We start from the raw sequence: 26588 nt of genomic DNA, 5'->3' as shown, positions 1-26588 counted from the left end.
AAGTGTAAAAACAGATGCTAATGGATGCAACGGATACGCCGTATATTTCAAAAAACTGTAGACATATGAAGGAAAATGCTTCTGTTTTTGTCAATTTTTAGATGTAAATGTTGCATCATACTCACTCTGCTTTCTTCTGATCCTGTGTTTGTGAAGTATGCTTGGTACTAGTGCTGTTTTTATGTAGTCAGTTTTGTTCTGTTAATGTTTAGTAACCATTGTTCTGCTACCATACCTATGCAGTAAGATTAATCTCAGAACTGTATCTGTGTTTTAAACTTGGTTCTGGACCTGAATCTATGTAGTAGTTTTGGATCTGGCAGTGTATCTGTATAGTAAGCTTGGTTCCAATCAGCGGTGCGCTGGCCCTTTAAATCAAGTGCTGGTGTGCACGCGCCCCAGGGAGTGGGGACACGCGCACTGGCCAGCCGGGATGGGAGCAGGAACGCGGAGAGGTGAGTGACACGGGTCACACGGGTGTGTTTATGTACAGTCATGGCCATAAATTTTGAAAATTAAACAAATATTATATTTTCACATGATCTGTTGCCCTCTGGTTTTTATGTGTGTTTGTCAGATGTTTTTATCACATACAGAAATACAAGTGCAATCATATTATGAGTAACAAATGCTTTTATTGACAGTTAGAATGAGTTAATGCAGCAAGTCAATATTTGCAGTGTTGACCCTTCTTCTTCAGGACCTCTGCAATTCTCCCTGGCAGCTCTCAATCAACTTCTGGACCAAATCCCGACTGATAGCAGTCCATTCTTGCACAATCACTGCTTGCATTTTGTCACAATTTGTTGGTTTTTGTTTGTCTATCTCTTGATGATTGACCACAAATTCTCAATGGGATTAAGATCTGGGGAGTTTCCAGGCCATGGACCCAAAATCTCTATGTTTTGTTCCCTGAGCCATTTAGTTATCACCTTTGCTTTGTGGCAAGGTGCTCCATCATGCTGGAAAAGGCATTGTTGATCACCAAATTGCTTATGGACAGTTGGGAGAGGTTGCTCTTGGAGGACATGACATTCTGGTACCATTCTTTATTCATGGATGTGTTTTTAGGCAAGACTGTGAGAGAGCCAATTTCCTCGGCTGAGAAGCAACGCCACACATGAATGGTTGCAGGGTGCTTTACATTTGGCACGAGACAAGACTGGTGGTATCACTCACCTTGTCTTCTCCAACAAGCTGTTTTCCAGATGTTCCAAACAATCGGAAAGGGGATTCATCAGAGAAAGTGACTTTACCCCAGTCCTCAGCAGTCCACTTCCTGTACCTTTTGCAGAATATCAGTCTGTCCCGGATGTTTTTTCTGGAGAGAAGTGGCTTCTTTTCTGTCCTCCTTGACACCAGGCCTTGCTCCAAGAGTCTCCGCCTCACAGTGCGTGAAGTGCACTCACACCTGCCTGCTGCCATTCCTCTGCACTATTGGTATCCCGATCCCGAAGCTGAAACACTTTTAAGAGACTGTCCTGGCGTTTGCTGGTCCTTCTTGGGCGCCCTGGAGTCTTTTTGGCAACAATGGAACCTCTCTCCTCGAATTCCTTGATGATGCGATAGATTGTTGACTGAGGTGCAGTGTTTCTAGCTTCAATACTCTTCCCTGTTAGGCCAGTTTTGTGCAGTGCAATCATGACTGCACGTGTTTCTTTGGAGATAACCATGGTTAACAGAAGAGAAACAATGATGCCAAGCACCAGCCTCCTTTTAAGGTGTCCAGTGGTGTGATTCTTACTTAATCATGACAGATTCATCTCCAGCCCTGTTCTCATCAACACCCACACCTGTGTTAATGGAGCAATCACTGAAACAATGTTTGACTCTGCAATTAATTGCTGTTAAGCTGATCACTCTTTATAACATTCTGGAGTATATGCAAATTGCCATTATAAAACCTGATGCAGTAGACCTTGTAAAAATTAACATTTGTATCATTCTCAAAACTTATGGCCATGACTGTAGAAGTATGTATCTTACTTCTGGTAATATATACAGGGCCGGGACAAGGCATTTCGGCAGACAAGCAAAATTGTGCGTCCCACCCAAACATGGCTGAATTAGGGCCGATCCTAATGGAAAAATGAAATGCCCCACCATTAAATATAATAAGAAAGAAATCTAAGTGGCCAACTTCTATGGAATAATTTACAATAAGGCCTCCCAGCCATAAATATAGCGTAAAATAGAAAAATATGTGGCTCCAGTGAACATACCTGCAATGCTTATACCAAAAATATAAACCTGCCAAGAATGTAGCAAACACAGATATATTCCAGCAATGAATATACCAAATACATAAATAACAATGACTGTACCGCACACACACATATATATATATATATATATTTGCCAGCAATGAATAAACAGCATGTAATAATATCCTGCACTTATAAATATAGACCAAAAATGTATTTACTACACACATCAGTATATACCAGCATTACATGTACTGCACATCTGGGCTACACTTGAGCGTTGGCCTGGTCCATCCCGCTCTTCTTCCTTGTTTTCTCCTCATTGTTGCCAATCCTTCCTGGAAAACTTCTCCAGGCCGTGACTTATCTCTGCAGAATTTGCCACCTGGCCTGACCGTGGCCTCTGGAGAACATCTCCACACTCTGTCCCTAAAAAAATCACAGCCAATATATAATGTCCCCTAGATGACAGCTAAGTGCCCCCTGCATATACAGATCATACCCATCAATATACTATATTATATACTTCCATATAATTTCCTCCTCTTTAATCCGGTAGCCACACCACACTTCCCCAGTATAAAGGTAGCCCATGCCCTCAGTATATAGCCAGCCAATATATATGCAGCCGACCCATAGAAAATAGCCAGCCAGTCCCCTGCCCCACCGTTATATATATAGCAACCCAGCCCCCCCTGTAGTATATAGCCAGCCTGCCCCCCCTGTGGTATATAGCCAGCTTGCACCTCTGTAGTATATAGCCAGTCTGCCCCCTCTGTAGTATATATCCAGACTGCTCCCTGTAGAATATATCGAGACACCCCCCCTGTAGTATATAATCATCCCCCTGGTAGTACATACCAGCCCCTCCTGTAGTATATAACCAGCCCCCCCCCCATAGTATATAGCCATGCAAAAAAAAATTAAATAAAATTATACTTACCTACCTGGCTCCCTGCAACCGCACGGTCTGTCCCGCATCGCTGGCTCATAGAGGGCACCGGCAGCGTCCAGAAACCAGTGATATGAACGGCGCTCCAGGATGGTAGGCGAGGGTAGCGCCCTAAGCAATCTGAATCCCTTGTCCCGGGCCTGAATGCCTTATGTTGGTTCTGGTAACATATCTGTGTAGTAATTTTTGTTCTGGTGTTATATCTATGTAGTGAGATTTTGGTACAGTCCCCATGTAATACATTTATTTATGTTATAGTTTTTATGTAACAAGATTTGTTATAATACTATTTTTATGCACTCATTTAAAAAATCTAGGATGCTTGGGAGTCCTGGGCCCGTAATAAGATGGAAAACTAACGTGACAGGGAAGGGGGGTCCCCATAAAATTTTCCAGGTGACCTGAAATTCCTAGTGGCAGCTTCATCAACAATAACAAAAATGTTATACTGTCGGCACACTTTTTACAGTTTCTGTCCTGTTTCATATAAAAATATAGCCATTAGCATCATTCTTTTCTTTCACATGATGACCAACCAGGTTAATAGGTTAACTGGTTAAGGGCCCTTTCCTGTTTTTTTATTTCCATTTTTCACTCCCCACCTTCAAAAATCTATAACTTTTTTATTTTTACTCGTAAAGAGCTGTGTGATGGCTTGTTTTCTGCTTAACAAATTGCACTTCATAGTGATGCTATTGAATATTCCATGCCATGTACTGGAAAGCAGGAAAAAAATTCCAAATGCAGTGAAAATGGTGAAATAACGCATTTGCGCCGTTTTCTTGTGGGCTTGGATATTACGGCTTTCACTGTGCGCCCCAAATGGCATGTCTACTTTATTCTTTTGGTTGGTACGATCACGGGGATACCAAATTTGTATAGGTTTTATAATGTTTTCATACATTTACAAAAATTAAAACCTCCTGTACAAATTTTTATTTTTATTTTGCCATTTTCTGGTGCTAATAACTTTTTTATACTTTGTTGTACGGAGCTGTGGGTGGTGTAATTTTTTGGGACATTTGATATTTTCAATGATATCATTTTTAGGACTGTACAACCTTTTGATCACTTTTTATAGATTTTTTAAAATATTTTTCAAAATGGCAAAAAAGTGCCATTTTCGACTTTGGGCGCTATTTTCCGTTACTGGGTTAAACGCAGTGAAAAAATGTTAGTATATTTTGATAGATCAGGCAATTTTGGACGCGTTGATACCTAATGTGTTTATTATTATTTTTACTGTTTATTTATTGAAGGTGGGGAGTGTATAATGAAAATGCAAAAATGAAAAAGGGCCACGTCCCTAAGGGGTTAAAGGGCACCTGTCATCAGGTCTGTGTCACTTGTCCTGTCACTACTACCAGTTGGAGCAGCTCACAAGGATCCCATCACAGCCTTAATCTAGTCAATTCATACATTAGTCATTGCTAAATCATCTTTTCTTTATTATGTAAATGAGGCTGGTCACATAGTCAGAGGCAGTGATGTCACCCCTGTTACCCCTCCCCTCTCCTCATGTCTGTGTGTGATGTATAGTAAAGCATTGCTAGTGTGTGTACTGCATCTGCTGACATGCTGCATCCTCCTAATACACATGTGTGAGACACAGACATCAGCTACACAAGTACCTGACATGTTCTGCTATACACAAGTGTGATGCACAGACATCAGCTACACAAGTACCTGACATGTTCTGCTATAACATGGCTGCCTGGAGCTGTTGTATCTCTCCTATACACACACAGGCTGCAGGGGGCATCAGCACCAGGAAGAACACAGAGGAGACATTACATCATTATACAGGCTGTCAGTCAAGCACTGGGGGTGCCTCCCACTCATGAATAAGCTGGACAGCTTGAATATGCTAATGACTCATTGGACATTTCACAAGTCATTTGCATACAGCTTTAGGACCTCATTGCTTAGGTTTACAGGCATGTAGAGGGACAATGAAGGGATAAAGGCAATGCTCTCTAATGGCAGTTTATGAAAATATATTTAGTTTAGGGGGGTTATTTTGCCTCATGGGTTCTCTTTAAGGGCATGTATACAGATTACTTTTAACAAACAGCCAAGTAGTCTTCAAGTTATCTGTCAGCAGTGGTGAGCATACCAAGTTGGAGATGGTGTTAGGTAGCAGTCTTGTAGATCTGTATAACCATACCTTTTTTTTTTAATAACACATTTTATTTGGTTTCTATTACATAACTGTAATACATTGGAACATAAATGGAATGAAAAAGAACTTACATTTCTTAAGAAACATTTTCATCACTCCAGTTGCCATAAGTCAACGTGTTATTTCTTTTGGATATGCAAACATCAAACATTTAGGTGACGATGCCCAGGGGGGAGACGACCCTGTCAATCATGGTTTGACCTGCTACTTGATTTCCTATTAGGAGGGCGTTTTTCTTATGAAATCTTTATTTCATAGTTTGAGTTTTAATTACACCTGCAGAGCTCCAAGGGAACCTTTTATTTGTTCTGTGTTATATCATTGCGTCAGGTGGAATGGTGAGACCAACTCTCTGCTCTAGTCATATGTGTGACAATAAAGGTTTTCAACTTTTTGAAAAACCCTTTTCTATCTTTGTGCCTTAAGGTCTCCTATATTCCCATTTTATAGCGGGAATTATAGCACTCAGCACATCTCTTTCCCTGTGAGTAACTACTGTAGGTTTCAAACAGAAGTGATTCATAGAAAAGGAGATAGGCTGTGCTGTGTTCACTGTGGAGATCTCCCACACCAATGCACTAGAATGCTCCAAATCCAGCCACAATTCTGGAATTCTAAATGTAATTTTCACATTCCTTCTACTTGTATCAAAACAGCTATGATTCAACTGCTCTTCAGGGATCTTACCTAACACTGTCTGCAGCTTTGTATGATCAAAACATCTGACAGTTTCTCTTGAACTAATATGTCCTCATATGTTATTGACCTTTGTCCAGTATACAGGGTTCTGCTGTTTGTGCATTTGACATGGACAAGGTGGCCTTGATATTCTCTGGTCGTTTTAAAGAACAACGCACTGCAGAATCTGTATGGACGCCTGTTCCAGAGGAAATAGTCCCAAAGCCACGGTGAGTAAATTACATCCAAATACAATTTTGGATTGCAAATTTATGATCATTTATGAAAGTCTTTCTATTCACTTTAGGTACTTGTTTTTAGCATTTGAAACATTTTGAAGGTTATTTATGTTTATGCTGGCAGCCCCTCCAATGATCTACTGTCCAGAGGTTCCTTTCACAACCTGCCCAACAATATACGGTCCAGGAATGCCTTACACAACCCCCCCCCCCTCCCAAATTATATACTGTCCATATAATAATATGGCTTTCACAACTCCTCACTCCCTTCGATACAAAAAATAAACGTATAACTTACATTGCCACAGAGGCAATAATAATAATAAAGAATTATTATTGCCCCTGTGGTCCGGTGCTCCCCTCTTCTTCTTCCCATCAGTTTTCAGTGAAGCAGGCAGAGATACATCCCTGCCGTCTGCCTACCTGCATGCAATGTATGATGCGGCAGAGATGAAGTTCTCCCGTCCCTGCCATATAGTGGACACACAGACGTGCCTGCCTGTGGTGCTGAATCAATTCTATGTGTGTATTAATGACACACATAGAAGTGATTCTCCATTCCTTCTCTGGGGCCCGAATCTGACGCACTGGTGAAGTGCAAGAAATAACATGTATGAGAATAACTTGTACAAGCACATAACATACAATATAAGATATGCTAGGTCATTTGCTTCTGATTAACAAGGGTCCAAGATGAGTGAAATACAATAGAATTTAAATCCTTCTATGAGAGTTTGTATAACTTACACAATGATCCATTCACAGCTCAGGAATTCATTGATCTTTGTTATATTAGGCTTAGGTAATCCAACATTCCCTTCATATCTACAGAACAGGTAGAAATATTAAATGCCCCTTTTACCATGGCAGAAGTAACTAAAGCCATTACATCCCTAGCCAAACAAAAATTTCCAGGACCAAATGGTCTAACTTCTGAATATTATGAAGCTTTTACTTATACCTTACCCAGTCACCTCCTTAAATTTTTGAATGAAGCAGCTGTAGCAAGCAACTTCCCACCTGAGAACAAACAGGCTCTAATTATTAAAATGTATGCTTCCATAATAGCTTCTAGGTTAATTCCTTTTATGCCGCAGATAGTAAGTGAAGACCAAGTAGGATTTATTAGGGACCGACAAGCCTCGGATAACACCAGAAGGGTGATAGACATAGTACATTATCTTCCCTCCTTTAAGATCTCTTTGGTTCTGGTCACTTTGGATGCCGAGAAGTCGTTTGACCACATTCATTGGTCATACGCCTTCTCGACCCTCCGGGCTTTGGGATTTACAGGTAGGATTTTGGATGCCATTAGAGCGTTAAATTCCTCACCATCAGCTCAGATATATGCAAATGGTACATTATAAGATAACTTTTCCATAACTAATGATTTTCATTTTATCAATCGAACCACTAGCTAGGACCCCACAGGCACATCTGGAGTTTAAATAGGGGGAAAACACACGCTACATCCCTATATGCAGACAACATTATCTTCGCATTAGAAAAACCTGAAACTTCTTTGGAAGGTGCTATGCAGGTTATTGAAAGATTCACCCAGATCTCATATTATAAACTAATCCCCATAGCGCAATAAGACGTACCCTTACGTCTTGTTGCGCATGGGGCCCTCTTCATACTCACCGGGCGTTTGCTTCAAAATGAAGCAAACGCCCGTCGCTAGACCGATCACGGGTGTTAACCCTCTGGCACCACCATCTTGACTCCAGTCATCTCTCTCCCTGGGATGTCATCAGGGAGCGTCGATCCGTTGCCATGACAGCCTCGGGTCACACAATGATCCGAGGCTATCATGTTTTAGGCTATCTATTACAATGTGCAATTTTCACATTGTAATAGATGGTGTGCAAAATCATCATATATTGCCATATAGGATCAAACAGACAACCTAGGGTTAAAGTACCCTAGGGAGTCTGAAAAATAGTAAAAAATAAAAAAGTTAAAAAAAAAAATTAAAAACCTAAAAATTCAAATCACCCCCCTTTCCCTAGAAGTCATATAAATATAAACAGTAAAAATCATAAACACATTAGGTATTCGTTCGAAAATGCCCTGATCTATCAAAATATAATAACGTTTTTTTGCCATTTTGAAAAATAAAAAAAAATTCAATAAAAAGTGATCGAAAGGTCGTACAGTCCTAAATATAGAAGCATTGAAAACGCCATCAAAAGTTGCAAACAATTACACCATCCACAGCTATGTACACCAAAGTACGAAAAAGTTATTAGCCCCAGAAGACAGCAAAATGAAGAATTTTTTGTGCAGGAGGTTTTAATTTTTGTAAATGTATGAAAACATAATAAAACCTATAGAAATTTGGTTTCCCTGTAATCGTAACTAGCCAAAGAATAAAGTAGACCTGTAATTTGGGGTGCACAGTGAAAGACGTAAAATCCAAGCCCACAAGAAATGGCGCAAATGTGTTTTTTAATCATTTTCACTGCATTCAGAATTTTTTTCCCGCTTTTCAGTATATGGCATAGAATATTAAATACCGTCACTATGAAGTGCAATTTGTTACGCAGAAAACAAACCGTCACACAGCTCTTTACATGCAAAAATAAAAAAGTGATAGATTTTTGAAGGTGAGGAGTGAAAAGTAAAGATGCAAAAACAAAAAAGGGCCTGGTCCTAAAGGGGTTAATATTCAGAAATCACAAGCTCTCCCCATATACATCCACATCCCTCATGAATCCCTATATTATTTACGTCAGAAATTCAACCTAGACTGACAGAAAGAAACAGTTTAATACTTAGGAATCCAGATCACAAGTTCCCCAAGTACACATAATTATGTCCCTCTTCTGTCACTAAAGACTGTAGCTCCTTGCAAAAGATAGAATTATCGTGGCAAGGCCGCATTGCAGCTTTTAAAATGAGTCTCCTACCAAAGCTCTCTCTATCTATTTAGAACCTTACCTATACCTCTCCCTAAATCTTACCTTGGCAAAGGCAATCTATGATACCTCAATTCATTTGGGTGGGAAAAAATCCTGTAATGCCAAAAGCATTATGGTTAAACAAAACCGCAGGAATGTTGGGAGACCCTGATATCACAGCATACTTTCATGCAACTCTTCTATCACAGGCAGCTAAATGCTTCGGTTTTCATTCCATGGATGCAAATAGAACGCTTTTTTTTTACCAAGGAAATAAATATTCGTCAATTAATTTTAAAATAGGGAAAATCTGTATGCCACCACAAATTTCCCCAGCCACTTAAGTTATTCTATTATGCTGGAATACTTTGCAGACTATAGACAACAACAACAATCTAGATAGTCTTGCCTGGAAAGATTTCTTCATCTCTCTACTTACTTATATATATCCTTCACTACCTGTTAATGCAATGTTGGCAAAGGGGATGCTGTCTCTAGACGCATTTATTTAAGACAACAAAATAATGGCACATTAAACTCAATACTAAATATGATAAAGCTATTTCTGATTATCAGTATGCTATTATGGAAAGATTTTGCAATAGCATTGATGACCCTCTACCATTGTTTACCATTGTGTCCTCATATATCTAATTTTTGCCATAGTGTCTTTCAATTACTAAGTGACATATTCCAATGCAGATTATTTGCAAACCCTAAGCGCTCTGCTGTTAATTGCAATAATGCTATATCGATAAAATGCTGGCGAATAAAGTTCTTACAATTGCCAACATCCTGATAACAAGGAAATCCTCATCTATTCCTACACTGGAAGATCTTATAACTGAGATCAATCAGATTTACTCATATGAAACTGCATTGGCATATGGTTTCCTCAAATCCCATAACCCCTTCAAGATATGGGAGCCCTGGATGTCTTCTCCACAGGCTGTTGAACTATAGTAAACAGACCCCTCCCACCCTGGTGTGTAAGAATTTTCTTTTTCGGATTCACTTTGTAAAAGAAACCACCTGATTCTTCTTCTTCTTCTTCTTCCTCTTTCTTTTCTTTTGTTTGTTATTATAAAATTTATTTCTGATTAATCATCTGATTTTTATCTTTTAATGGTTAAACAACTTTTAGAGAAAACCGGTAAATATATATTGCGCTTATATAAGAACATTTAGTAGCTGATCAATACTATGTACTTTCCAAAGTAAACTGGATTTTATACTTTTATTTTAAAATCTGTAAAAACTATTGAAACAGAAAATTTTAGGTCATAGTACTTTTTAATACATATAAATATGCATATGAGTTTACTGTACAAAATCTATAGGTTATTTATTTTTGATTTTGTTGCAAAAACCAATGTATTAAAATGTTCAATAATTGCTCTGTAGCCCAGGTTGCTGTGTTGGTCCTTCGATGCATTATAACTCTTCTCGGAGGCTGCCTGATGACGTGCTCAATTTTGTTAAGTCACACCCCTTGATGGAAGATTCTGTTCCCTCAGTTGGAGGTTTTCCATGGGTAACACGTACATTGTCACGGTAAGAAAACATGCATTTGTGCTTCCTGCCAAATATTTTTTCACTGACTAAATTAAAATTATTTCCCATTATATACAAGGCATACAAAGCATATATATTTTGTACGGTATATACTCGAGTATAAGCCAAGTTTTTCAGGGCAAAAAAATGTGCTGAAAAACCCTAATTTGGCTTACACTCGAGTCCAGGAAAAAAAAATATAACTGACCTTCCAACGCACAACACACCATAGAAACCCCCAACCCAACCTCCCCGGCAGGTCGTCTTCCGTACATTGCGGCCCCGGCATCGGCTCTGACATTCTAAAGTGTGTGCCTGCATCGGCACATACTATGTCAGCAAGCAGCTGATGACATGATGCCTGCGAAGGACTGGGCGAGGACACTGGACCCATGCCGAAGCCGCGATGGATAGAAAAGGGAACTGCCTACAAGCATTATATTGGGGGCTGGGGCTGGCAGGCTATATGCTAGAGGGGGCTGGCTGGCTATTTTTATAAACATTTCTCACATAGTTGAAGAATCAGGTTGCAACTTGCAAGTTATTTTAGATATTTCTCTTTTTTGGTAGGCAAAGGTATTGCTCTTATATTCAGTTTACATGCATTCTTGTTTATTACTTCTATGTGACATTTTTATGCCATGTTATAAAGTAGTAAAATTTGAACTTGCAGGTTATACAGTTATAGCAGTAATCTAGATTTCAGTAGTAATAGTTACCATATTCAAAGTTCCTTCACCATCAGCTGTTACAGAAACAAAATACTGAGATCAGTTCATGATAAACATTGAAAACTATAAGCAGAGAGAATATTTTCAAAGCATCAGCAGAAACATCAGATTTAAAATTATTTCAGATTTAAAAGTATGATATTTATGAAATCTACATATGAATGTGATTTTTTTTTGTGGCTTAAAGTACAGTCACTGCTCCAAATCATCTGAATAAGAGCCATGGCTGCAGCTACCATTTGCCTGCACTTGTGCTGCACCATACCGCTCCCGTAGGGCGCCGTGCTCCCATTGCCATCTGTGGGGGACGTATATAGGCCATATATACGTCGGCCGTATAGACGCCCCCCATACAGCAGTGTGAATGCAGCCAAACACTGAATTTACAGAAAAAAGCAGATAACCAATTCAATTGAGTATGAGACCTAATTACAGATGTTATTATTTTAATACTATTTTAAACTAATAAAATGTAGTCCATATAATTAATATACAATAGTATAAAATATTAAGTAGATTTTGTCTGAACATTTCTTGTTGGTTAGAAATTAATGCAGTTCTCTCTTGTGCAACTTTCCAGGGACCAATTAACACACATAGCAGTGGATACATCTTGTGGTATATTTGGGAATGAAACCATTGTTTTTCTTGGCTCAAATTCTGGAATTGTTTTGAAGTATCTTCTCACTCTTAAACTGGGTGTATTTGAAAGAGATATTTACCAGCATAGCATCTTGCTTGAAGAGATCCTTACATACCCCTCAGACAGGTATTACTTATAGAGGTTGATATTACTGAATGTTTTTTTTTAATGACTACATATTTTAAAATTTTCCTCCCATATGTAGATGTGGTGACAAGAAAGAAGAACAAAGAATTGTTGGTCTAGAAGTGGACAAGGGGTCAAAATCTCTCCTAGTGGTGTATTCCAAATGTGTGGTGAAAGTGCCTCTTGCACGTTGTGACAAACATAATGGCTGCATGAAGTAAGTGCATTTAAAAGAAATACATATTATTTTCTTTCAAAGGTTGTCTTTGCAATATTTCTTAACAATCCTGGTAGAGACACAAAGAGTCCTTACACAGATAGCTTTCTTTGCATCCCCTAACACAGCAAAAAGTTGTAACTCATCTTATGAATAACTCAACAAATATTTTGCCTTCACCATGATTTCCTGTGTATTGCTGGACAATACTGCTACCTAATATTAGACTGATGATTCTACTTCTGTTCACTGTACTCATTATGATGAGCAGGACAATATTGATAATAGAGACTGATGAATCTTAGTTAGTGGTCTCAGCTACTCTTCTTACTTGCACAATTATTTCTTCACAACTCTCCTATCAACAGCTGTGAAAATTTCCAAACTATCACTGTCCAATAAAAAGCAAAAAAACTCCCCCATAATCTGCAGTAAAAGAAACTAACAGGTCTGAGAGAATCAGAAATCTCGCTGGTTAGTAGGTGATCAAATACTTAATTTACATTTTATTGCTTGAAATAAGTATTTAAAATCAAACAATGTTATGTGTGAAATTTGCTTACCTGAAATTTCCATTTCCTGGAGTCCATAGGCAACACTTATGAATGGATTAATGTATAATACTCGTAACAAGCAGTATATTCATACAAGAGAAGGGAGGGAAAAATATATGTGCTACCTACGGACTCCAGGAAATGGAAATTTCAGGTAAGCAAATTTCTCACTTCCTGTTTATCCTCTGGCAGCATACATACAAACTGGACTTGCCCAGCAATACTATTGGATGCGAAAAAGTTGATGCTGATTATAACACTCTAAAGCTGAAGGCCAAACCCTCTGTAGCTAAGGCATCCAGACGACAGTGTTTCATAAAACTATTTGGTGTTGTCCAAGTTTCTGCCTTGCAGATCTGATCCAAGGACACATTCGCTCTTTCAGTCTTTTTTCCTTTTTATAACCTTCTTGCAAAAAGTGAAGTAGAGACCTGATCAGAACACACCTGATTTCTACACCACCATGAAGAAAAATTTTGCCAAACATGAGAGTATGAATTATTTCTTCTCATAATCTTCTAGAGTTTAATTCCAGCCTCTCAATTTCCAAGCTGCCAGATGCAAACTCTTCAGAACCAGATGCAGGAACCCCTTCTGTTATAGCAGGTCTTCTTGTAGAGCTAGCTGCCATATTCTTCCATTCGAAAGTTCTAATGAGAGTGGATACCAAACCCTTCTGGGCCACTGGGGTGGAATAGCAATGGACTTAGCTTTTTTGTCCCTGATCTTCCTTAGCACTATTAAAATTAAAGGAAATTGAAGGAATACATAGATTAAGATCTGTGTCCAAGGGATTACTATTCTGACTATTGCAAACGTATTGTCCTGGCTGTAAAGGGAACAGAATTGCTTGACCTTGCAGTTCTATCTTGTCCCCATGAGATCCATTACCGGAGTTCCCATCTTTTGGGTTATCTTACTGAATATTTATGCATTCAAGCTCCATGCTGCTGAATGTAGAGTCCTTCTGCTGAGAAGGTCAGCCCTGGTGTTGAGACAGACACTTATATCTATTGCTGATAAAGAGGTCACATTGTTTTCCGCCCAGACGATTATTTGACAACATTCTTGGAGAAGATGGGGACCTCTGATGCCCCACTGCTTGTTAAAGTTGAACACTGTGGTGAGGTTGTCGACCTAAACCTGAACATTTTTTCCTCCAATATCCTTTGGAGATCAGAAAGTGCCAGCTTCACTGCTTTTGGTTACTTCATGTTCAAGGAGAGGACTCGACTGAACATGGGCACCCCAGCCGTAATTCAAGGCATCTGTAATGAGGACTATCAATTGAGGGGGCTTAAAAGAGGAGCCTGCGACTAGGCGATGAGGCATACGCAACCAGCCGAGATCTTCTTTGACTTCCTAAGAAATGGACATGTTAGTGTCCACTTTCTCTCGTGCCCCATTCCAGCCCCTTAGGATGCAATGTTGACGAAATCCAAATATGGGCTTTCGCCCAGGGCACTGCCTTATAGAGGAGGTTAAGGGACCTAAGAATAGCACCATACAAAGGACAATATTACCCAAGTAATACTGTTACACCATGAACATTACTATATAAAATATGAAAAATACCATCACCAAATATATCTGAAGTATATCTATTTATACCACAGTACAGTGACATGATAGCAGCTCAGGACAGAGAATACAGCTAAATCCACAACTTCTAACCACCACTCTCTGTAGAGTGTGCAAAACGTCATCATACTTTATCCATCAAACCCTTTATGCCCCTTTCATACTAATTATGCATCTACCTTCTTGTTAATTTATAATACTACCCTGCTCTCCCTATTAGTTTTTGTCTGCCTCTCTTTAATTGCTTTCTATTAGAGTTACTGTCCCATTCCTTCTTACTTGCTTATTATCCCATGTTTAATGCTCCGTTTTTTAGTAAGCGCTCCTTTATTCTTCTACATTGTAAATATCCTATTTTCACAATTTTTTTAAATTTTCTTCTACTCTCATTCTTAATTAATGCCCATCCTTTTGCCCCCATTTCTAATGCCGTTTTGGCACATTCATAATGACTCCTCTTCTGTTCCAATTATTAATGCCCCCTTTATAATGCGCCCATCCATAATGCAATCTCTTTTCTTCCCATTCTTAATTAATGCCCCCTCTCTTTGCACTGTTTATAATGCCCTTTCTCTTTTGCCTTCATTCATAACGTAATAATATATTACCCATTCATAAACCCCCCAATATATTGCCCCATTGATTGAGTCATTTCCATATTGTGACATTCACAATGCCCCTTACTATTGCCCCATTCATAATGTCATAATTCATATAATATATATCCCCTTTCATTATGCTCCCTCATATATTACCCCATTCATAAAACCCCCCAATATATTGCCCCATTCATAATGCCTCTAATATATTGCCCCTTTCTTAATGTCCCCAATATATTGCCACATTCATTATCCCCCTCTATATTGCCCCCATTCATAATACCCCTCTATACTGCCCCCATTCAAAATGCCCACTCTCTTTTTCCCATTCATATTGCCCTATTGGTTTTGCCTCCATCCATAATGCTTACTCTATTTTGTCCCCATATAACAAAAAAGATGAGACGCCGGCGTCCTGATGGTGGGAGCCGCAGTGTGCGTCGAAGACTATACACTAGGTGACATGGGATTTAATTGTTGTAAAGAGCACTTTCTGTTTGTAACACAACATAGTGGGTTTCTAGATATATACCATTAAGGAAGAAAGAAAGAGATGTGCATATAGGACAGCAAAATATTTTATTAATGAACATCAATACAATTAAAAACACTTAAAAAGTCAGCAAAGCTGGACACAAATGTACAAAATTAATCTCAGAGTGTACTGTATATATACATCAATGACACTGTAATAATAAAGCTCCAAAAATAATTATATATCAAAGACAAATCAAATTGAGTATTTGGGAGCAAGATATAGCACACTTAATTATTTTTGGAGCTATATTATTACAGTGTCATTGATGTATATATACATTACACACTGAGCATGGATTTTGTACAATTGTGTCCAGCTTTGCTGGCTTTTTAAGTGTTTTTAATTGTATTGATGTTCATTAATAAAATATTTTGCTGTTCTATATAGACATATCTTTCTTTCTTCCTTAATGGTATATATTATTTTTGCTGTGTGGACAATTCATTATCTCCAACTAGTCCTACGTTTTGTTCTATAAGGGTTTCTAGATATCCTGCAATTAACATGCCCAAGCTATCCATCCATGAATTTTGAATGCTGGAAGATTTGCTTTGTAGAACGCATGCATATGCGGAGCAGAGTTATTGGATGATTCAGTTCCTATCTTTGATGTGAGCAGCAAAATAGTGCTCTCAGTATTAACAAAATTCTATACATTGGGGCTATTTTAATTGTCACGGCGAGGGCGCCGGTGCCTCGTCACATGACTTGGGGTGCAAGGTTAATTTAGCCTACTCAAACTTGCGCTCACCTTTCACTCAGGACACAAATTGAGCATAAATCACACCTCATACAGCTCCAGCACCAGACCCGCTGCCACCACTTATTACATTTATACTGGGACCAATAAGTATCCCACTCTACATTCACTCTTGCTTCTCAAGCAGTCACCTTGTTACACCACTAGACATGCACCCTCAACACTCTAGCAGTCACACAGCTAACCACACTTTACAAGGCTATGAGTTCGCAGAGCATACAGGGACCAAAATTAAAGTGAAAATCTTTAATGACAAAATTGTTCAGCGCATGAAAAAAAAGTTAAAAACAAAAGAATTACAAAATAAAAGGACACACAACACGGCAAAATAGTTATAAAATAAAAAGGGAGACACATAACAGAAACGTACAACTTATAGTAAATTCTGATTCCCTGGAGGTGGGAGAAATATGGAACACCATGCTCGTCAGGCAGCCCCCATAAAGTGAACACCATTTGCTGTATTTCATATTGTTTTATAAGATCTCAGTTTAGTTCAGGTTTCAGAACCTCCCATTCATTAATTAGTCAACAGGGTCATGCAGGATTGGGCAAAGTGTTAATGAGGGGGAGAGTCCAGTAATATTTAAACAGTCCTTTGTTTCCAAATACACATGTAGATTTGGGGGTAGGTGCACAGAAGAGGTGACCAAATGGCTTTTGAAGTCACCACAGAACATTCTGCAGGTCAGAGTTTATATGGTTGTAAAGATCTCCAGGATGTCATAAAAAGCTGCCTGGATGCTTCAAAAGATGCCAAGTGTCATATATTTCAACAAAATTTATAATTGCCCTATAGTTAAACAAATCTTATATATTCAAGATATCTCCTTGATATTAATCATCACTAATAAAAGTTATATTTTGTTCCCCACACACTCTTTCAGTGATTCCTTTTGAAACCCATAGTTTGGGTCACCTTACTGTATATGCTCCTCAGTGACTTCTTTATTATACTTCAAGCAATATTGGCTGGGAATTATCAGAGTGACGCACTACATTATTCCCCTTCTCTAATATTGTCACTGTTGCAAATTGACATATGTTGGTAGCAAAACTCTGTTACTACAGCAGAGTTTCCAATTGGTCTAGATCATACAAGCAACATTATATCAATAATTATTTGTCAATAGAGAGAGATGAAAGCCATCTGTGAACAGTAGATGGCAGTGGTGTACCATCTAAACCAGGGGTCCCCAAACTTTTTACATAGGGGGCCGTTAACTGTCCCTCTCAGACCGTTGGAGGGCCGGACTAAAGTTTAAAAATGAAAAATAATAAGAAATTCCTTGAAAACACAGTGCTAGCAATACATGTGACCACATCCGTAATACACTGGGCCCCCTTCATTTAATTTTTTAATATGCTACACCCCCTTGTGAACTATTATATATTGGCCCAATGAATTAATTAATTTGGTCAATTAATTATTAAATATACCGGGACCCCTCTCCATTAATTATTGAATATGCTACCCTCCACCATCAATTATTTCATATGCTGCCCCTCATAATTAATTATTTCCTATGCTGCCCTTCCACCATTAATTATTTTCTATGCTTTCACCCACCATTAATTATTTTCTATGCTGCCACCATAATTAATTATTTCATATATTAGGGCCCCGGCCACCACAATCTTTTTTACTGCTGTTTTAAAAAAAAATAAAATCATGTACTCACCTCTGGCTCCCACGTCTTCTTTCTTTTGGCTGCTGCCGGACAGAAAGGGGTGCGCCTGACCGCATTGAGCCCTATACAGTGACAGGCAGAAGCTTTGTGTCTGGACGGATGGAGGCCCCTGCCCGACTGCCGAAGTTCGCAGCCGGCTCTGGTCAGATGTGTCGGGGGCCAGATATAAACGGTCCGCGGGCTGTAGTTTGGGGACCCCTGATCTGAACAGTTTAGCTTCAGATCTCAACAGCCTTACAGGCTCAATCTAAGATTTATTTAGATTGACTGTGTGACAACTATAAGGAGCACACACACATCTCCACTAAACTACTAACTATAGACAATGGTCTCATCAACACGCACGCTATTTAAAACAACCACTATAAGCTTGTAAGCCCCCGACCATGTTTTGCCGGCGAACTGGCCGGCAAATGTATAAATTCTAATGCAACTCCCATAATAATATCCTCAAAATCAATGATGGACGTAATTTACACCGCCTTCTCTTTGTTCAAAGCACCCGTAGGCCATAGAAACGTCAACCAACAAGCTCATAGCAAAAAAAGTGTGATGTATCTAGTCCAAAATACATCTGCGTCAGAACTCAAACTAAATACTACAGTGTTTCCCCGATAGTAAGACACCCCCGATAGTAAGACATAGTGGGTGTTTTAGGGGGGTTGGCTAATGTAAGACGTACCCCGAAAGTAGAGGCATGAATCTCTGATGCATGTAGAGGCAGTTTTACCCTTTGAAAATACCTTGATGCGTATAAATCCACATCTCAAATCTCTGTCTGAGCCGGGAGCTGCAGCCTCTTCATGTCACTTCTGTAGCTCCCGGCACGATAGAAAACTGTGACCGGAGCTCAGCTACTCTGTACAGTCTCTGGTCACATGACCCAAAGCAGAGGAGACAGGGCTGCACCCTGCAGAATGGAGCTGAGGAAGAAGCTTCCTGCTCTGTGCTGCCATCTGTGTTACTGGAGCAGCTCCTCCCCCTCCTCCGTCTCTGCTAAACTCTGTTACATCAGTGGGACCTGGAGGGGGAGGGCAGGGAAGCGCATGTCAGCCTGGACCAACTAGACTCAGCCCTGCAGTCAGTGCCCATTAGAAACACTGAAAAAGTATGTATGTTTTTTATTTCTTTTTTTTTCCAATATAAGACATACCATGAAAGTAAGACATAGTGGGGTAAAAAGAATGTATGACACTGTCTTACTTTCGGGACAACACGGTATTAGGGCACGGGACACCTGCATAGTCCAAAACTTACCCAGATGTTATTTCAGAAGGACCCTCACCACCTTTCCCTACAATTGATATAAAGTAAACAGTAAAAATCATAAACGTGTTAGGTATCACCACATACCAAAATGTCTGATCTATCAAAATATAACAACGGTTATTCCTGTGGAAACGGTTATTTCTGTAGTTACAGATAATTGCGCCCAAAATGACACTTTTTCATCATTTTGCAACATATAAAAAATGTAATAAAAAGTGATTCAAAGGCTGTACAGTCCTCAAAATAAGAGCAATGAAAACATCTCATTTGGAAAAAAACCAACATGTCACACAGCTCTGTACACTGAAGTATTAAGTTATTAGCGCTAGAAGGTGGCAAAATCAAGATTTGGTTTTTTTACAGGCTTTTAATTTTTTATATAAAACCTATATAAATTTAGTATACCTCTCATCGTACCGACCCAAAGATTAAAGGAGATATGTCATTCGGGGTGCATAGTGAAAGCCTTAAAAACCAAACCCACAAGAAATTGGCACATTTTTTTCACTAATTTCACTTCATTTGGAATTTTTTGACCAGTACACGGCATGGAATATTAAATACAGTTACTATGAGGTGCAATTTGTTATGTAGAAAACAAGCCCTAACATAGCTCTTTACATGGAAACATAAAAAAGTTATAGATTTTTGGAGTCAAAAATGGAATTCGAAAACAAAATAAGGGTTTTGTCATCAAGAAATATTTAATTTATCCCAAACTGTGTGATAACCAAAAATTCCCTGTTCCCTATAGTGTTGTTGTGCAGTTTTCATGTCAGAGCCTTAGTGAGAGAAACATGGCTGTGTTATCTTTTTGATAATCGAAGTCTAAGTAAAAATTACATTTTGTACTAAGCTTATCCAAGCTGCATATTACTATACAATTTCAATTACGGTACATTTTTTTTTCTTTTTCAGAAGATGCTTGGAAATGCGTGACCCGTATTGCGTATGGGATCCAGTAAACAGCCTCTGTATATTTACTCCTCTTAGATACGGGTATGAATTACACACACATTATATATCAATACATGTATATTATTGATACAAAATATTATTATTGAAACTACTCTACATATGGTATTCTGCTTCTAAGAACTGCTGGAAACTTCAGGTAAGCCAATTTATTAGCTCAGACAGATCAGGCTGCATTACAGTCTATTCGTAGGGAATTAGGAGGAGCATCGATCCTGCTGCAGCTCTCTAACTTTTGAACAATGTTTTCTAACAGTATTGAGCAGCATAAAAGATAGATATTGTGGATAAAAGATAGATATTACTGTCTTTTGCTGCGGTTTGTGTCTGTCTCTCTCTGATACAGTTTCCCTTGCCTTCTCTTCCAGTAGCTCTCTCCATAGCTGACTTTCTTCCATTTAAATCCATGCCAAGAACCTACTCTGCTCTTCTCCTCGCCAAACAGGTCTACATCAATCTAAAATCCTCTCTCTAGTAATCCTAAAAGGCTCTTCGATACTCTTTACTCCTTACTAACACCAAACTTACAGCCACCTGTCACAAACCTTGGGGCTAAAAATCTGTCCATCTCCTTTAAAGATAATTGACTGCATTTGCCAGGAAATAATCTTCCAATCTACTAACTCCATTAATCCCCTTACCTCCTATACCTCAGCCTATATACTCTTTTCCTTTGAGCCAGTTACAGAGGAACAAATGTTCATGCTCCTTTCCTCTGCTCACTTCACTACCTGCCTCAGTAACCCATCCCCTCACATCTTGTACAGTCCCTCTCCCCAGCAGTCACTTCTCACCTCACAAAAAAAACCACTTCAACCACTCGCTCACTTCTGGTGTCTTTTTTTCTTCTTTTGTTGTTACCCCATTACTAAAAACTCATCCATAACTGTTAAAGAGAAACTGTCTCTAGAGTGCTATTTTCATCAGGGGACAGGTTATAATAATAATAATTCTTTATTTATATAGCGCACACAGATTACACAGCGCTGCACAAAGCGTTTCCTAATCCTCCTTCATTGCCATCTCTCTTTAAGACAATTTCACTAGAAGAAATACGCGTACGGATAGTGTAGTATATAAAAATGCGCGTATCTAGACATAAGCAGGACGCCAGTCACACATGTCCACCCACACATGTGGACATGTGTGACTGGCGTCCTGCTTATGTCTAGATATGCACATTTTTACAAACGTTTTGTGAGTATATTTTTAATAAAATTTTAAACTACAAAGAATATACTACACTATCCGTACGCGTATTTCTTCTAGTGAAATTGTCTTAAAGAGAGATGGCAATGAAGGAGGATTAGGAAACGCGATGGAGTTAGTCTGAATGGTGACCTATTCTTGTCAGAAACCTGTGGAGACGTGCAATACTCATTGAAAAAGATTGATGCGTCAAGCAATATACCGTGTTGGATTCATAAAGAATTTATAAAGGATTGTTGGAGCTCCGGTCAGAGTAATTTTTCTCTTTCTTTTGTTTTAATTGTGGGACTGTTTGTGGACCGGTCCTGAGCCGTTGTTAGCTCCTAGGAGCCAAGTGTGCAACACATTAAGGTTGTTATAGTGTTGAGATAGGTTAATACTACCGTACATACCCGAGTATAAGCCGAGACCCCCAATTTTACCACCAAAACTGGGATAACCTATTGACTCAAGTATAAGTCGATGGTGGGAAATGCATTCATCACAGACCCCCCAGTATATTGCCAGCAATTCCCCAGTAGTATATAGCCAGCCTGCCCCCAGTAGTATACAGCCAGCCCAGCCTGCCCCCAGTAGTATACAGCCAGCCTGCCCCCAGTAGTATACAGCCAGCCCAGCCTGCCCCAGTAGTATACAGCCAGCCCAGCCTGCCCCAGTAGTATACATCCAGCCCAGCCTGCCCCCACTAGTATACAGCCATCCCAGCCTGCCCCTTGTAGTATACAGCCTGCCCCCACTAGTATACAGCCAGCCCAGCATTAAAAAAAAAACTTATATACTCACCCTCCGGTGGCCCCGATGCGCAGCGCTGTTCCCCCGATGTCAGAGCGGGTCCTCTTCTGTCTTCTATCTTCTTCTGTCTGCCGCAGGGCGCCGCCAGGCTCTTTCCGTCCGGCAGTCGCATTGTATGACACGGCCGCTGCTGACGTCATACTTTGCGGCGGCCGGGAGAAGAACATGTTGGCGCCTTGCAGGATGTTACAGAAGAAGATAGAAGACAGAAGAAGATAGAAGACAGACGAGCACCCGCACTGACATCGGGGGAGCAGCGCTGCGCATCGGGGCCACCGGAGGGTGAGTATATAAGTTTTTGGTTTTTTTTAAAGTGCTGGGCTGGATATTGACTCGTGTATAAGCTGAGTTGAGGATTTTCAGCACATTTTTTGTGCTGAAAAACTCGGCTTATACACGAGTATATACGGTAACTTTGCAGAGTTGTGCTATATGTATACAAGCATGTGAGTTATGTACCGCTGCCACGTCATTAACCTTTTTAGGAGCTAGAAATGCGCCTTGGTTGTGGTATTGTACATAGGTATAGGGTAAATCCCAGAAAAATAGGGTAACCCCAGAAAAAGGGACGTTTGGAAGGCTTAGGTACAGTTTTAACGTATTTGGTTCTTTATTTGACAACGCGTTTCGCACCTACAAAGGTGCTTCCTCAGGTATAAAACAATGCATAAGAACAAAGATAGTAATGATAATAAGGATTAAAAAAATATGAATTAAAAAAGTAAATTCATGTCGTAATGGTAACATAGTTTATATATGATTAGATGGTTAACGAAAAAAGTTTCAAATGTTAAAATTAAATTTCATCTGGCTAAAGTTAATCAACCTCAGCTCAGCGTCCTATATATAGGACCCGAGCGCTACTCGCATTTAGGACGCCACCCTGTCGCAAGACTGGGTGACACGACGGTGGGAGGTGTCAGCATCGCTAGCCAACACCCCACTAATGACATCACAGGACCAATCTAATTTTGTGACGTCAATCACCGCCATTGGCCAATCGATTCAGATTGCCCAATGACAGCGATCTGTGATGCTGAGGGGCCTATTTAGCTAGCCCAATGCTCTCTAACAGCGCCATTTTGGTGTTGGAGTTGTTAGAGAGAGTTGTGCTAGTAATGTTTCCCTTTACTGTACCCCAGAACACTCAATTACCCCCCTCCCATTGTACGTTTTCCTTATCCCCCACAAGCGCCTGATCTGTTAGGAGTTGGAGGAGTAGCGTGGAGGAGGAGTAACGTAGAGGAGTAGGCGTAGCGTGGAAGAGCAGGTGTAGCGTGGAGGAGCAGGTGCAGGTGTAGTGGAGTGGAGTAGGTGTTTAGTGTAGTGTAGGTTGTATACTATCCCCCCCGAGAAGGCGCTTACGTAGTAGTGCCGAGGTGCCCGGGACTTCTGCTGGGGTGCCCGGGACTTCTGACCCCACATGGGTGACCCCCAGTAGTTATGCCTCTCAGGTCCCTAATTTTACATCCAGTCCTGGGATAAGCAGATACATGGCAGTTCTCGGACCAATGGACTTTATTAAGTTCTTTTTTAGTGAAAACATGGTTGGTCTGATGGGGTCCCCGACCAATCTCTACACTGCACACTATATGGCCAAAAACCTCAATTCTTTTTATGCACAACCCCACAGGTGGACCCCTGTTATTGCAGCAGAGATAGAGAAGTTTTGGGGCATAGCGCTTCTTATGGGACTAGTAAAGAAGCCCACAATCGGGGATTATTATTGGAGCACAGATGTTCTGTACCACACCCCGATGTTCCGCATGGCGATGAGTAGGATGCGCTTTGAAACCATCCATAAGCTTATGTATTTTGCCACCGATGCACAGGGCCCACCCAGAGATGACCCCAGTTTTGATAGGTTGTACAAGATCCAGCCCATATTAGATTATCTAAATGCCGATTTATGGAAGTGTATACTCTAGAGAAGCATTTATCGATAGACGAGTCCCTGGTACATTTCAAAGGGTGTCTTCAGTTCCGCCAGTACCTACCCAATAAGAGGGTACGGTATGGCGTAAAGATGTATAAGCTGTGTGAGAGTGCATCAGGGTACACTTATAAGTTCAGGATATATGAAGGGAAGGATTCCAAAATAGTGCCCCCAGAATGCCCCCCCTTCCTGGGAATTGCTGGAAAAGTAGTGTGGGATTTAGTGCACCCACTACTGGACCAGGGCTACCACCTCTACCTGTATAATTTTTATACCAGTGTTACTCTGTTCAAGTGCCTCGCTTCCAGATAAACTGCGGCATGTGGTACTGTTAGAAGGAATCAGAGAGGTCTCCCTAAGTCGCTGCTAGGGGGAAAAGCTCAGAAGGCACGAGAGCTGACCACTAAGCATCGACTCAGTATTGTGTGTTAGGTACAAGGACAAGAGGGATGTCCTTGTACTAACAACAATACATGGGCACACCACCACCCCTGCCCCTGTACGAGTTACCAGCGCAGAAGCCCTCAGGACGGACTGTATTTTGGATTATAATAGGTAAATGTGAGGGGTGGACTTGTCGGACCAGGTGCTTCAGCCATATAACGCCATGCGGAAGTCGAGGGTATGGTACAAGAAGCTGGCCATGCACAACATGCAGATGGCACTGTATAATGCTTACGTGTTACATCGATGTGCTGGCCAGAGGGGAGCTTTCCTGGAATTTCAAGAGGTGGTAGTCAAGAAGTAGATTTTTAGAGACCAGTAGGGGGAGTGCTATTACGTCTGGAAGCGAGGCCACAACACCCATTGTACCAGGGCAGCACTTTCCAGGAGAAGTTGGAATTGTGACGTGCAGTTGATTCCTCTTTTGTGATCAGTGTTAGAAAGAAAGCACTGACGTCCATTGTTAGGATAGAAAAATGTATTGATAGATCCATAGGGGGAGATTTATCATTAGTCCTATGTAGCTTCTGAGAGTATAATTTGTGCAGGTTTTTTTTAGCAAGAAAAAACGCAACTCTAAAGTTACCCAATGGCAGAAGAAATACACCACAGAGTGAACAACACCACATTTATCAACTGCAAATTTAATCGCAAAATTACACCACATAGGAGGTCTCAAACTGAAAAACACAGAGGGGCACATTTACTTACCTGGTCCATTCGCGTTCCAGCGGCGGCTTCTCAGACGAGCATTCGGGTCTTCCAGGGATTCATGAAGGTCCTGTCCACCAGGTGTCGCTGCTGCGCCAAGGTCCGCCGAGTTGCGTCGGAGTTCACTGATCTCTTCCTGGTGCATGTGAGTATGGCCCGTGCGACCAATTTTTTGTTTTAAATGCGGTGGTTTTTCCGAATCGGGTTTTCATTCGACCACCCCCACCCCCCCCCATTTCCGTCGCGTGCATGCCAGCGCCGATGCACACAATCCGATCGCGTGTGCCAAAAACCCGGGGCAATTCAGGGGAAATCGGCGCAAATCGGAAATATTCGGGTAACACGTCGGGAAAACGCGAATCAGGCCCTTAGTGAATGACCCCCAGAGTATTCAGGTCCAACAAATCATGTCTTTATTATGAAAATTAACATTAAAAATGCTTGACAAACAATATATATAAAAAAAAGTCAAGAATAGGACTCAAAAAAACTTAATTGCCATCAGACCTAAGATACCTTCAGGGGTATATTACTCAGTATATAAGTGCGTAGTGCATGTAAACTTTCATCAATGGGTATTGCAATGAAGCAAAAGTGCAAATGTATCATGCAACTCCTACATAAAATAGCATGTCCGTTTTTTACTTAATACTAATATCCAACAAAGTATTGTATCCAATAGCACAAACCCATTCATTAGACGTTTTGCGTTACCTCCGCTTCCTCAGGGGGCATGAAACTACTAAGTCTCTCCTCACTTATTATCCAATTTCTGCTAAGGACTCCACCTATCAACATCAAGTTCCGCCACTAAAAACAATCGCCCCTGTTTGCCCCAGTTCCGGGGTGGATGCCTTGTCAAAAGGGGGCGTGACCATAACCTAGTCACTCACTGCCCCACTACCGGGGTGTGTCTGAGTTTGCATAAAAGTAGATCATTTCCTCGTATTACATCGACGAGTCAAATCTACAAAAACAACAGACATGTTCACCAACACTGTATGCCTAAACTCAAAAAATTACAAGCGAAACACATACCTATCCATAACAAAAGGCGGCCAAAATTCACGCCCACATTATCAACATAACTATCCTCAAGT

At 40.3% G+C, this 26588-nt stretch overlaps 1 protein-coding gene across 6 annotated transcripts in view; it reads left to right on the top strand.

Annotated features, from left to right (window-relative positions):
- SEMA6B (semaphorin 6B) overlaps positions 1 to 26588 on the top strand; it is a 205010-nt gene that overhangs the window by 158831 nt on the left and 19591 nt on the right. For 5 of the 6 annotated variants that reach the window (XM_072113425.1, XM_072113412.1, XM_072113419.1 and 2 more), the window contains 5 exons: positions 6115 to 6246; positions 10563 to 10712; positions 12024 to 12212; positions 12292 to 12429; positions 20340 to 20420. In XM_072113425.1, the coding sequence (XP_071969526.1) occupies positions 6115 to 6246; positions 10563 to 10712; positions 12024 to 12212; positions 12292 to 12429; positions 20340 to 20420 (690 nt within the window). Of the gene's footprint in view, positions 1 to 6114; positions 6247 to 10562; positions 10713 to 12023; positions 12213 to 12291; positions 12430 to 20339; positions 20421 to 21665; positions 21791 to 26588 lie in introns of those variants that run through there. The other variant, XM_072113436.1, reaches the window with a different exon arrangement.

This window comes from Engystomops pustulosus, chromosome 1 (genome assembly GCF_040894005.1).
Source record: "Engystomops pustulosus chromosome 1, aEngPut4.maternal, whole genome shotgun sequence".
In the NCBI taxonomy this organism is placed as follows: Eukaryota; Metazoa; Chordata; class Amphibia; order Anura; family Leptodactylidae; genus Engystomops; species Engystomops pustulosus.
Note: the sequence above shows the minus strand (reverse complement) of the source record. Positions and strands in the feature narration are given on the sequence as shown.